This window comes from Epinephelus lanceolatus, chromosome 7, assembly GCF_041903045.1.
Source record: "Epinephelus lanceolatus isolate andai-2023 chromosome 7, ASM4190304v1, whole genome shotgun sequence".
Classification (NCBI taxonomy): Eukaryota; Metazoa; Chordata; class Actinopteri; order Perciformes; family Serranidae; genus Epinephelus; species Epinephelus lanceolatus.
The window spans coordinates 18091811-18105586 of NC_135740.1; the positions used below are offsets into that span (position 1 = coordinate 18091811).

The window sequence follows — 13776 nt, forward strand, 5'->3', positions numbered from 1 at the left end:
TGGAGAAGAAAAAGGATCCAGGTTAGACTCTGTAAGTAATTTCCCTGAGGCCACCGCAGAGGGGAGGGGCAGAAATGGAGATGGGAGCATTAGAGGATGTAATGGGCCTGAGCGAGATGCCCCTCTGTGCTTTTTCTATTCAAGTCTGATACAGTGCCTTTTACATTCTGAACTTGTCTAGCCAGTGCGGCTCTGACAGACTGGGCCGTACGGAGCTGCCCAGTCCCGAATTCAGCATATGCACAGAGGTCTGGTAAACGTGGAGTGCGCTGTGGATTTCGAGAGACAGTTCAGCGGATGAGGAGGCGATACTGTAACAGAAAGGAACTCCATGCCCCTGGGAAAGCCTCATCATTGGTCGAAGGTACAGTACCAATCATTCTGCCTCTCTCTGCTTGCACGGGGAGCAGGCACTCTTTCTCTCGTCAGCCTGACACCAAAGCAATGTGGGAAGTTTTAGAGAAATGGTATGTTTTTGGCAGAGCTCATTGAACTATTGTCACTTTCCTTAGATTAATAAATCTCAGTCTTTGTATATTTTACAATAATTTGCACGTCATATGTAATGTTTGGATGAAATCTTGTGAGGTCTTAAGCACATGAATTAGTTTAGTCAGTTTAAAGTTAATGTTCATAAGCTGTTCTGTTAATTTCCGATTTCCTGCTACTGCTTTTTAAGGCATAGTGACAGAGTTGTATTTCTGTTCTGAGCCCCTTTTGGAAGTTTACAATATCTCAGTGTACCGCAAGTATTCTCAGAACATTTTATGGGTTAAAGGCTGCTGTTGGCACACAAACAAAACAGAAACTTTGCACAGTTTAGCCTCTATATCAAGAAGCTGTTGCCTCTCTGTGATATTCATCAGTGTTACTTGTGATATAAATGAATGAGCTACACACTTTCCAGGTGACCATATCTTATTTCCAGTCCAGGAGCAGAGCCCAGAGCAGACGAGAGGAGCAGACTGGACTGGCCAAAGTGAGAATTTGGAGCTTGTGGACGAGCGATGGACAGCTGGACTCTCCAGGGGGACAGCTACTCCTTCCTGCGCAGCACACCCCACCGCAACTTTTCCCTGTGCCACCGTGACGGCACCCCCAACCACGTTGAAATCTTCGACATCATCAACGTCCCTAGTCAGCGCAGTGCCATTTCTGAGACCACCTGCCTGTGTGACATTTTTGGAGACGATTGTGAGACACCCTCCCTCTCAAGCAGCCCTGCAGTAGGGGCTTTTGTCCCTTCCCAGAGGGAGGTGGATGGAACAGCTGCTGCATCACCTCTGGTGGATGATCTGAACGACTCGGGCTCCTACCACACTGCACCGGGCTCCAGTGAAGGAGAGGAGGGCTTCGAAGATTCAAGAGAAAGGCTTTACAGCCCTCTGTTGCAGAGCGAGTCTTCAGAGAGGAGGCAGCCAGAGGGTGAGGGACTGAGCTTAGGGCATTCAGAAGTTTCTGAGGACACTAGCCCAATTTTAGATCCAAAAAGCAAATCACCAGTACCTCAGCTTAGTACAGCTAGCCCATCATCTGAAGTCGTGAGCACTGCTGAGTGGACCCCCTCTCCTGGACATAACAGCCCCTTTACCCTCAGCACAGAGGGAAGAGCATCTTCTTTGTCTTCTTCCTCAGTTGAGAAAAGATGTTCACCATTATCACCTAATCCGAGAGAGGCTCATTCAGAAACTGAAACAAGAAGAAGCACTCCCACTGTCAAAGATAAACTTAATAGCCCCTTGCATCAGTCGTTGTCTCAAAGTCCCTCCCCTGAGCCTAGGAACTGTGTCAGCTCATCCTCCTCTGAATCAGTGAACACCCAATTGTTACCTGAGTTCAGGGTCACACAAGTCTCACCTGAGCCAAGAAGCAGCTACTTTAATCAACACAGCAGTCCCTCACCTGAGCCCACATCTAAAGATTTTACAAAATCGGCTTTTGAATCTAGAGCCATCCTTTCATCTCCTTTACCTTCCTTCAGTGGTACAGAGCTGACATCCCAGTCAACAGAAACACTGGCCTCTCCTGAGCTGAGGAATAGGCCCTACTCCCCTTACACTCAAGCATCATCTCCTTTTTCTGAGTTAAGAGGGAGGGTCTCCCTGCCTGATCTCCTCAGCAGAGGCTCCACACCTGATATTGAGCATCACACCCACACGCCTGAGCTGATTTCTGAACCCTCCACTGCAGAAAGAGACACCACAACTACTCCTGACAGCCAAGATACAAGGTTATCACCTGCCAGTGCCGTGTCTACACCTGCCCCTCGATACACACCTCCCTCACCTGTTATTTCAATTGCAACATCTCCTGAGCTTGTGGAGAGTAGTATCTCACCCCAATTAAGACAGACAGCTCCCTCACCTGGTCTGCTCAGTGCTGCTTCTCCGATTACAACTGGCGCAAGAACTCCTTCTCCCAGCTCCTCAGATAAAATAAGACACATTTCAACACCTTCTGAGAGCAGGGCCCAGGTTTCTTCACCTGTGGTAACTTATAGCTTATCTCCATCACCAGGAGTTACAAGCAGCTGCTCTCCCATAGAGCACAGACATACTGCTCCGTCACCTGAAATCAGGATTACAGCATCCTCACCTGAGTTCGGTAGGAGAGAGTGTTCTTCTGACGTGGAGACAACATCAGAGTCTTCTCTCCCAGAGCCTCACTCTGACTCTGCCTCATCAAGAAGCCTCACTTCGTCCCCTCACATTACAGGGATTTCTTATTGTGTTGTTCAGCCTGAGGACAGGAACACTCCCCCGTTTCCTGAGCTCTCTCGTCTCTCCACCCCAGAGCCTGATAGGACACTTGTGTCCCCTGAAGCAAGGAGCCCAACCCCAAGCAGAGACAGTATACAGAGCAGTATTGCAGAGTCCACTGGCACACCAAGAGATTCACCTCACCTAAGCTCTGCCCTGCAGCCTGAAATCCCTCTGTCGCCCAAACCCAGGTACCAAACACCTTCACCTCAGCTGAAGCATCACACTCCCTCACCTGAGCCAAGATATCAAACCACTTCATCGGACGAGTATCAAAGTCCCTCACTTCAGCACAGAAGTAGAGATCCATCACCTGCTGCCTCATCTCCTGAGCAGAGGTATCATCAGCATTCACCGGCAACCCTGTCCACGGAGTACAACCCTCAGTATACACAGCCTACTCCTCCTCTGAGAAATACACCTGAGGTTGAGGCAGATTTGTCTTCAGTTGATATTACACAAACAAAAGAGAGTGTGTCACCCTCATTTGAATCAGACAGGGTAGAAAAATCAGGTGTAGCTGAAATCAAAAGCAGTTCACCAGTGGTGACAGTACAGTTACCTGCATCTATTTCACCTTTCTTAGCTGAGGAAAAGGTAGAAAGTTCACTGAAACAACAAAGCACAGAGAGAAAAGCAACGCCAAAGGAAGCATACTTTCAGGATAACTCAAGTTCTGCCTCCTTCCCTAAAGAAAAACAAACTATCAGCCCCTCCTTTATTCAGAAAGAGGACACTTATAACAACGCCCCCATTGCAATCAAGTCTCCCTCCCCTAATCTTCAAGTCTCTAAGGACAGGAGTCCAAATATTTCACTTGTCCACAACTCACCTGTGCAGAGACTGGAAAACCCACAGCCACAGTTCACTGCGTATCCCTTAACTTCTGAAAGCAGCAGCTCATTTAAATCAGCTTGGACACCTGAGCCTGCGAGAAGACAGCTGTCAACCAAGGTTAGACGTGAAAACAGAGAGACAATCACAGAGGACATGGCCCACCATGTAAACAGAAGGCACACTCCCTCTCCACCACTCACCAGGTTTACACCTGTTCACATCATAGCCCCTGAGAAACCATACAGACCCTGGCAGAGCAGAAGCCGTAGCCCCTCTCAGGTTGAAGCATCCTCACTGAGTGGAAATTTAAAGAAAGCTGTGACAAATAGGGAAATCCCCAATGTTGCCTATGTTGACAATAATAGCCAGGCCCACTGGGTCAAGCAAGGAAGGCAATTGGAGATGGAGAGGGAAATGCATCTGGAGGAGGATAGAATAGTAGGTAGGGAGCAACGAAGGGCTAGGGAGATAGAGAGAGAGAGAAAGAGGGAGGAGCGTGTTCCTGAAAAGGGGAAGGGTTGGCAGGGGGACGCCAGTTACAGAGGGGAACAGGTTGAGCTGTCATTCAATGCCAGGAATAGAAAAGGGCCTGCGAGTCGCAGTACAGCTCCCACAAGCAGAGAGACCCGTCAGGGACTGCCAACAGCGCATTCCTATTCAGAGGGCTTGCTTGCCACCAGGCAGCTACAGCAACAACAGAGTCTGCTAAGACTTGCTCCCCAACAAGACACCAGGGGTGGTGGTTCCAGCAGACGGCTTCATCCTCCTGCACCCCACAACAAGAACAGTGCTCCTGGACGAGCAGCCACAAACAGACCCTGCCAGAGTTCCAGCTCAAGCATGGGAAGTGAGCTTGATGAGGCAGACCATGAGGTAAAGTGGTTCACAGACTTGGCTTTCCGCAGCCTGTCAAGCCCTGAGGTAGATTACCTTGACATGTACAACTCCAGCCACCGTTCATCTACCAACATCTCTCAACCATCTACCCAGGAGAGCCCAGCTGGGGTCAGTGCAGCCTGGCCGGCCTATGCTGACTTCAGGGGTTCTGCTCAAAAGCTGGACAATGACGAACTCTCCTTCCAGCAACCATCTGCATACTACTCAGATGGCCTAGATCCATCAAGGCGCTATGAGATGGGCAGCTTTGAGTGTGTAGATGTGGCTGTGGAAAGAGAGGACTCCAGGAGGGTGAGAAGAGGAGTGCCAAAGAGACAGATCCAGCTAAAAAGGAAGAGCAATGCAGAAGGGAAGCAGGATGAGAGCAGTGAAAATAGTAGTCCAGGTTTACCAGTGATGGTGGAAAGCCCCTCTCTAGAGAGTCACTCCAGAGAGACATTCATTAGACAACACAGTACACCAGCAGCAATGCAAGGATGCTACCCTTCTGAGCGCAGTCCTGAGCCCCATCAACAAAATGAAAGAAAATCAAAACTCCAGAAATCTGCCTCTCTGGATGAAACATGCACTAAAACCAAGATGGCCACTTGTCTCATCAAGAGTGTGTTGTCCAAGAAGATGCAAAGTGTTGATAAGCAACCTGATGAGCAGACAGGAGAAGAAGGGAGCCCCGCTTTTGAGGAAAACAGCCCACCAACAGAGAGTTCATGTGCACCACTTAAAGAATCCCCAAAACCTGATGCACATATTTTAAGTTCCAGCCTTCAGTCAGATTATAGTCTGTCATCCGACGGTCTCCCTGTGAGGGGAGAACCAAGCACAAAGGATGAAGCAAAACCACCAAAAAGCTTTGGAGGGAGATCCAGTAACAGGCCAAGTTCATCCAGCAGCAGTAGAAGTGTTAACTTCTCACTGACTGAAAGTGAAGACACTGATTCTCAAAGCAGGAATGCAACCTCATCAGGATCTGAAATGAGATCAGAGGTGAAAGCACCATTTGATAGTAAACAGTCAAGAAGTAGAGTACGACGAGCAGATGACAGTAAAACATGGGACGGAAGGGAGGCTGGTGACTCAGCAAATGCCACTGCCGGGAACACGGCAGCTCCTTCTGCCACTGGAGCCAGCAACACGCAGGCCAGGGTGACAAACAGAGACCAGGAATGTGAAAACACAGAGGACCATAAACAACTGCAACAGGGTGCCAAGGGCGCCTACATGTCACAGACACAGGAGATCACACTCAAAGCCGTGGAGAAAAAGAAAGCCTCCCTAAATGTTTGTCTCACACCTGAGGCAGAAAACAAACCTGAGGCTTCTTCACCAGTACTGGAGGAAAGGCTAGAGACCAGTGTCGATGAGAAAACAGAGGAAGACGAAGAAAATGGAAATAATAAAGTGAAGGTCCCCATTCACAAAGTCAGAGATGTGAGGCGGCTTGTGAAAAATACGTATAATCTGTCCTTCAAGGCAACTAGTGCTGTAACGCCATCAAGTGTGGATGAAGAAAGGATGGAAACATTTAATGAGGAAAGGAGGGAAGACGTCATAGCAGAGGAGGAGAGGGAGGTAAGGCAAGAGATAAGGAGGGAGGAGAGGAGGGAGGACAGGGAGGAGGAGTTCAAGGAGGAGAGGGAAGAGGTACAGAAAGAGGGGATAAAAGCCTCAAAGCTGCTAACCTCATCTCCACGTCTTCAGAGCAAAGGAAGTCCTCTGTCTCGTCCGCAGCCAATGCAAATAGAATACAAGGCTGTTTGCTGGAAAGAAGACAAAAATAAAACGTCATGGAGCAAAAAAGATTCAGAAAACCCAGGTGAAAAACCCCAGGCTTCACCAAATCTTGTCACAGAGGTAAGCAGATCCCCCTCAAATGCAAACACATTGCATTACACAACAGGAGACACAACAATTGCAAAGCCGTGTCACCGTGATCTAAATGTGGCAGCAGAAACACAAGAGACTGTGACAGAAATGCATAAAGTGCCAGACAATGAAGACAAACCTGTGGTTGTTAGAACAGACCGAAAACCTCCCATGCTTGGCAGCCTCCCCAAACTGCCCAGTAAGGAAAGAGAGGTGTCCACTGCTGTCGTTTTAATAAGGGATAAATCCAGCAAGACCAAGACATCTGCATCGCCAGCCCAGGAAGAGATTCCCATCCCAGTCCAAGCCCCAGCTGCTTCACCTTCACCTGGGCCTACTACCCCTGGTGGCCACTCAGTTTCCATGTTACTAAAGGAAAAAGGCTACCAAGCTGACATTGGAGCAGTGGTGGGTGACAACCACAGCGCAGCTGGAAGTAAAGGGGTTCCACATAAACACGTGAACTGCCTGGAGATCCCCCTTCAGACCACCAATCCTTTAGATGGAGGTCGCATCGAGTCTCACAGAGAGAGGACCTTCTCCTCTTCATCCACCACGTCTGGCCCCTCAGCAATGTCTGACAACACAGACACCCTGATAAAGACAAGAGAAGACGAGGGAGTTGGCAGTAAGCCTACAGTAAAAGACACAGCAAAGCAAAAAAGTGCTTCTCCGCTACGAAATACGCAGGAGCCAACACCACCTCCCACCAAACACAGGGATATTGGAGATTTTGAAGCAGTGAAAAGACTAGATCCAACTTTCCCCCCAAGGTCCCCTGCAATAAGGAGATTCAGACCACAGCCAATTGAGGTTAAGTCACTGTCTAAAGAAACTCAGAAACAAGAGACGCCCACAAACACTACAGGAAACAACAGACCTCAAACCATTGAAGTTAAATCTATAGCTAAAAATTCTCAAAAGCCAGTGGTGCCTCCAAAACCAAGCTGCAAATTTAAACCCTCAGATTTAGGAGCAACGCCAAATGAAGTGCAAAGACCATCAGCAGCAACAACAACAACAACAACTGTGAAACCACAAGGTGAGGAGAGGTCTCAAACAATTGTAGTGTCCTCACCGACAATCTATAGAAAAATCTCCAATGAGTCCACATCAACATCAAACTATACAAGAAAACTAGCTGTGTCTGCGGTATCCAGCCTCAAACCTCCACCTTGCAAAGCACCAGCAACCACCATCTCCAATGTCTCAAACCAGTCAAGAGCACCATCAGAGACAGAGGCATCTAATGACAGAGGTCAGCAACAAAAGCCAGGGGCCTCGCCTCAGAGCTCTAGATATACACAAAGACCCACAACCTTGGCTACAGCTCCAATATCAGCCACTGAGCCTGGTTTAACTTCAGCTCCAGGTCCAGTGTCTGACCCGAAAGCAAACCCCGTTCTTGGACCTGACTCAGCTGAAGCCAGCCAGCCAAGCCAGCCAGCTGTTATGGATCCAGACCCCCAATCACAGTATCCCAGGATGGCATACCCTCATGAACAAGCTATGCCGGTAGCTTCAAACAACACAAAACAACCTGCAGCTGTTTCCACAACACAAGTGCCAGGATACACACACCAGCCATGCCGCAGAACACTCTCTAACGAACGCTCCCAACGAACAGATGACCTACGTTTCTTTGCCTCAGATGATCCTCCAAGCTATGATGAAAGAGAGAGCTTCAGTCCCCTCATGCTCCCAGATCTGACACCCAGGAGGTCAAATCGCTATCAACCCTCCTCCCGCCCTCCTCCCTGCTCCTGCACAGCTGGCTGCCCTTCCCACCCTGGTCTCACTCCTCCTCACCATCACCGCAGCCCCCATAACCTAACCCCTCCTGCCCCTCCGCACTCTCCAGGCCAGGCACTACCTTACCCAGCTGTTCAGCCCCCTCTCCGTCCCCACCAGTGCCGACCTGACCCTCAGCCAATGAGCTACCAGCCTGGCTCTCCCAAAGCAAGTCCTCTTGGTCCAAGCCAGCCACCAGTCATGTATCAGCCTCTCCACCAGCCTCCTCCCTGCCCTCCCCACCCGTCACTCATGCAGGCCTGCCCTGCTGACCGCCCATTGCAGCCACCCCAGCATATTGACCCTCGACGACCCCCTGTCCACAGATCCCCCCAACAACAGCCGCCAAGCATGTCTGGGGCTCCTTACAGTGATCCTGGCCATAGCCACTCTCCTGGCCTTCCTCCTATGGATCCCCAGTACTTATGTGGCCCTCAAAGCCTGGGGCCTTCCTATGGCTCTGAATATGGGGGTGACAGCTCCAGTTTGTACTCAGAGAGCAGCTATGCACAGACACCTCGCAGAGTGCTCCTGGATCCTGAGACAGGGAAGTATTTTTACATTGAGGTGCCTGTTCAGCCACTGAGGAAAATGTTGTTTGACCCAGAGACGGGCCAGTATGTGGAAGTGCTCATCCCACAGCAAGCAATGTCACATTCAGGCCTGTATCCTCCTTCAGCAGCCCCCTACACACCTATCCACAATCCAAACATGTATGCTCCTGCTCCGCAGTACATGCCCTATGCAGCTCCTCCTCCCCAAGCCCACCCCCAGGCTCAGCCTCAGCCCCCCCGATATCCTGAGGCCTCCGCTGCAGCAACAATGCACCCAGGTGGGCCTGGGGTCAGCTACAGGAATCCCTCAGGTCAGGGGTCCAAGCCAGAGCCTCCAAACCATCCACCATTGGACCAGAGCTACCTGGAGAGTATGTATTATGTCCCTACAGGGATGAATGCGAGCCCCAATCCCACCCCACCAGACTATTACCACAAACATCCCCCCAACCTTCCCCCAACAGGGGGGAAAAGGTCCTGAAATAGAGGACAGAGGCCGCCTTCCTGGAGCCTGTTGGGTTTTAAATACACAGTGTATAAAGGGGGTGTCTAATGTTAGCCTGTAATGTTATTCGAGTTTTCACATTGCAACTGAAGACAGCAATTCTTTGGTTGTTGTTTATTTGCTGCTGCTGCTGCTGCTGCTGCTTGTTCTGTGCTGGGCTGCCTTAATAGCACAAGATATATGATTCTTGAGTTAAAAGTTTTGAAAACACAAAAGAGTAAGCCTTTTTTTATGAGGTGTTCTTAAGATAATTACATAAATCTAAAATGATCTATTACAATTTTTGTCACTTTTGATACAGGGTAAGAACATCATACTGTTAGTTCACCACTAATGCACAGGTGTTACAAATCAATAGGTTTACTGAGTTTCTGATGTGTGTACTTTGACAACAAACATCTCCCAAAAAACTTGAAAATACTGTTTTCAAAGAACCTCATATTTATTTTATTATTGTGTTTCTCTAATATTGGATGAGTGAGTTTGTGCACATTATGTCTGCAACAACAATGCCAATAAAAATGTCATATATGAACTGCTCTGCTCTCTCGTGCCTTCATCTGTTTTACTAAGGATTCACTTTAGAGTTCACTATCGCTGCATTTATTTATGACCCAGATCATTTAGGCAAGGTGTTAAACACTGAAACTTTACAGTCATGTAGCTTTCGAGCTAAGATAGTCTTGCAAGACCTTCATTTGAAATGTGATTATACTTTGTAACTTCATTAGAGATTGTATTATTTTCAGAAAAAGTGCAATCTGCAGTTAGAGATGTGGGTAAAATGGACGATACAATAAGGGAGTGACTTAATTTTTGCATGAAACTGTACCCACTCCTCATCTTAGTACCACATCAATGCACCAAATTTACACATGTATACAATATGTAAAAGATTACAATGTGGTGCATATTTAAAATATTAGTTTAAACATTCCTTTAAACATTCCAGTTGTAAGAGCATGTTATTGCTAGATACTTCCACTATAATGCACTGACTAGCTGTGTTGAAACCTTTGCAGTGAAGTATTATTCAGCTGCACCCCTCAGCTCTTTCTTCCTTTGCCTTTAGAGGGCGCGCTCACTACAAAGAGGGTGCAACAGCAAAAACAATCTCCATTTATGATACTAATTTATCAATCAGGGGTGTTGGTAATGATTTAGAGCCATCAGGTCAAATGCAAGTAATTGAATAAATGTATATTATCTCACTATAACTTTTGTAAGACAGAGATAGCATTCATATTCAGTATAGAGAGACGTCCCCTTTTTATTTTACAATACATTGTACTACCGGCTGACCACTTGAGGGTGCCACAGACCACCAGAGCAACACAGGAAGTCCCATCCTGAAGGTATGTCTCAATCTGCTAACCTCTCGTGAGAAGACACAGTCGCTGTAAAACATAGTTTAATGATTTCCTAATCAAAACCTGACCCTGTTAACTCAAACCAGGGCCCAATTTGTTAGGCCAGAGGGACAAAATTGGTCTCCCCTTTCTTTGATGTGGATGGCAGTAAAATTAATGAGAGGTCTGACCAGTAGCTGAGAGGGGCTTTAGTGTGTATATGTGTGGTTGTGGCTGTGCACGTGGCCTGATTGAACAAAACACTGTTTCATCTGAGAGAGGCAAAGCTGTTCAGGAACACATCTGGAGGGGATGTAACACAGACAGCACCTGGCAAAACGTGTGGAATCCACAACTCTTTATCATTAGGGATGTGTACTGAATCAGAAGAGAGATACTGTGATGTCCTGATTAGAAAGACTGTTTTAATCCCCACAACAGCCACCGTGTTACTAAGGAGCACACTAAACCTGTGTAATTATGGCACGTCATATAAGTGAGAAGAGAGGAGGCCAAAAAGTTTATCAGTTAAAACGTAATCATTGCACAGCAACAGCATGTAACAACAAAACACTAGCGATAATACACAGGTTCATGAATTAATTTTAATTTCGAAATGACCCCATGTTTATTAACTGAGAAAAATAAATACTAGCCATCCCCTTACAACTTCCTCCTGGTCAATGGAATGCAGTCAAGTTTATTACCTTCATCCTGCATTGTCACAACCTGGATAACGATCAGAGACACACCTTGGGAACACACACTAATCTGTATAAACCCACTGACACGCCTCATGCAAAATCACTTCCAGACAAATTGCACACTTCGACACATCTGGGACCTGTTCCAAGTAGCAGCCTCAGTTATCTTATTTTTCCTGAGTGAAAAATCAGCGCCTCCTGAAATCTAATGTAAAAAGACACATTCTGTTCACCCATTTCTTGATTTAGATAATCCAGCAAAACTGCTTCTTGAAACAAATCCCAGCACAGTGAAGACAGTCTTGGTATACAAACAGAGACTACATAAGACTCTCAGGACAGCATAACAAGTGTGTTTTGCTTTAAACTGGCAAAATATTAAAGGTCTAGTGTGTAGGATTTAGTGGCACCAGTGTTTGGTTTGTCCATTCTGGGCTACTGTAGAAACAACATGGCAGACTCCGTGGAAGAGGACCTGCTTCATACGTAGATATTAACAGCTCCTTCTAAGGTAATAAACACACAACAATTCTTAGTTTCAGGTGATTATACACTCATGAAAGCATAGTTGTGGTTATTATATACCATTTCTGACATAAGATGCCCCTAAATCCTACACACTGGGCCCTTAAATTACTACAATCACACAGCTTCCTCCTAATAATCATTTCACATGAATCAACATTTTCCAGACACATCCTTCCCCATCTTGTGTATGACTATAGTGAATTCCAATCATACACACTAAACAGGCAGGATGACATCATTAGAAAGGCTCTGGGCTCTTTCCAGTGCGTCTGTTATTGTTATGGTTCTGTGGCCACTTTTCTACCCCACAATGTGAGGACACACACACACACACACACACACACACACACACACACACACACACATACACACACATACACACTCTGTAGGAGTTCCATCATCCATGCCGCACCCAGGAGTGAGTGGGTGGGTTTGACTCCACAGCCACGTTTGATGTTTGGACCCACCAGGGGGGAGGCTGATTGGTCAATGGAAAAGTCCTCTCTGCATTGTCTTCCTGGTATCAGGAATGTAGAAAAGAGTGGGTGGCATGGGCCAGGCAGCTTGATAACAGGCCGAGTTTTAAGTGATGATAAGTAGTTGTTTGGAATAAAATGTGCAATGTGCTTCCTGACATTTTCCAGCCGGTGCCTTCTGCTTGTGCAGGCAGAGATTAGATGTCAATAGTTTATAAAAGACAAGTTGAGGCTAATGATGACTGTGTTGCCGACTCAGAGAGAGATGAAGGAGCACTTTGTGTATCAGTCAGTCTGTCCATGACTGTCTGTGTGTGTCTGTGTGTGTGTGATGTATCGATGAAAGGGAGGAAACTGGATCATGAGGTGAATGTCTGGTCCCTGTCAGACACTGATATTAGTAACTTCTGTCTGGATGGAAACCTTAATTGGGAACAGAGAGGTCATTCTTGGTGAAAAAAAGGGCCACCAAATTTAAAAACCACCTGATTTGAAGCACTGTACAATCTTCTTCGTCTGTAATCTGTCAAAATGAAGCAGTGTCCACTTTTGTCAGTTTCACACTGTAAACCTCATACACAACTTTAATGATTACTGGCTTTTATCCTGAAGAGCTAAAATGTGCCATAATATTTATCAGAAAAATGTTAAATTAATAGATTGCATCAGAGGTATACGGCTAGACACTATATACATACAATATATAATACTGGGGGGACACATTCCCGCCAATATTTAGATATGCTCCAAATGTCCCGCCCAATATATGGATTAAAAATATATATCAGAAAATGTCAGTGGCCCCCATATAGCCATTCAACTAATTATAGCAAATGTATTTATAATTACAAATAAACTTATCACACTGCCATTATTATTACTACTGGTTCTAATTTTACAGTGTAATGCAGTTCTGCGTGTGATTTATGCTAGCGGTGTTGCCATACCCCAGCAGAAGCCATTGCTGTGAGAAGATACTATCAGTGTCAAACCCTGTACTGTCTTTGTATTAAAAGTGTATATATTAAAAGTAGAAAACTCGAATATGAGTGTTACGTTAGGCTGTATCACTTTTGATTGGTATAGTTTTCATAGTGTTAGTATGTCATAAACAATGTCATTAAAAAGTCTGTGTTTGCACTTTTCCTCAGATCTCAGATTTTTGTTGAAAAATAATCTAAAGTAGTTGTTTAGCTTTAAAGTTTCTAAGACTTTCTCCTTAATACCTCCCTCAAGGGCTGAGTCACAGAAGGTGTAGATTGAAAATGGCCCCCCCTAATGTTGAGTAACTGATTATGGCCCTTCTTATTTGATGTAGCAACGCCGCTTTAACCTCATACTGCCATGTAACATAGGCAAACTTTATTGATTATGACAGGCCATAAAAAGGGAGAAGACACTTTGTGAAATGCCAACACAGAGCAAACAAAATTCACCCCTATTTATCTTTTTGCCTTACATGTAGGCTCAGGTTTGCAGGTTAATGCCCATAAAAGGCTTTTTTCCTGGAGGA

The 13776-nt window shown here is 46.4% G+C and overlaps 1 protein-coding gene across 2 annotated transcripts; it reads left to right on the forward strand.

Annotated features, from left to right (window-relative positions):
- Positions 1-9741, forward strand: LOC117260961 (uncharacterized). Of its 2 annotated transcripts, none has more exons than XM_033633110.2 (2): positions 1-467; positions 929-9741. In XM_033633110.2, exon 2 carries the CDS (start codon positions 1008-1010, stop codon positions 9180-9182), a length of 8175 nt encoding a protein of 2724 aa, XP_033489001.2. In that variant the 5' UTR covers positions 1-467; positions 929-1007; the 3' UTR covers positions 9183-9741. The 2 variants fall into 2 exon arrangements, with proteins under 2 accessions (XP_033489001.2, XP_033489000.2); XM_033633109.2 differs by having other exon boundaries at positions 1-364.
- The last annotated feature ends 4035 nt before the right edge of the window (positions 9742-13776 follow it).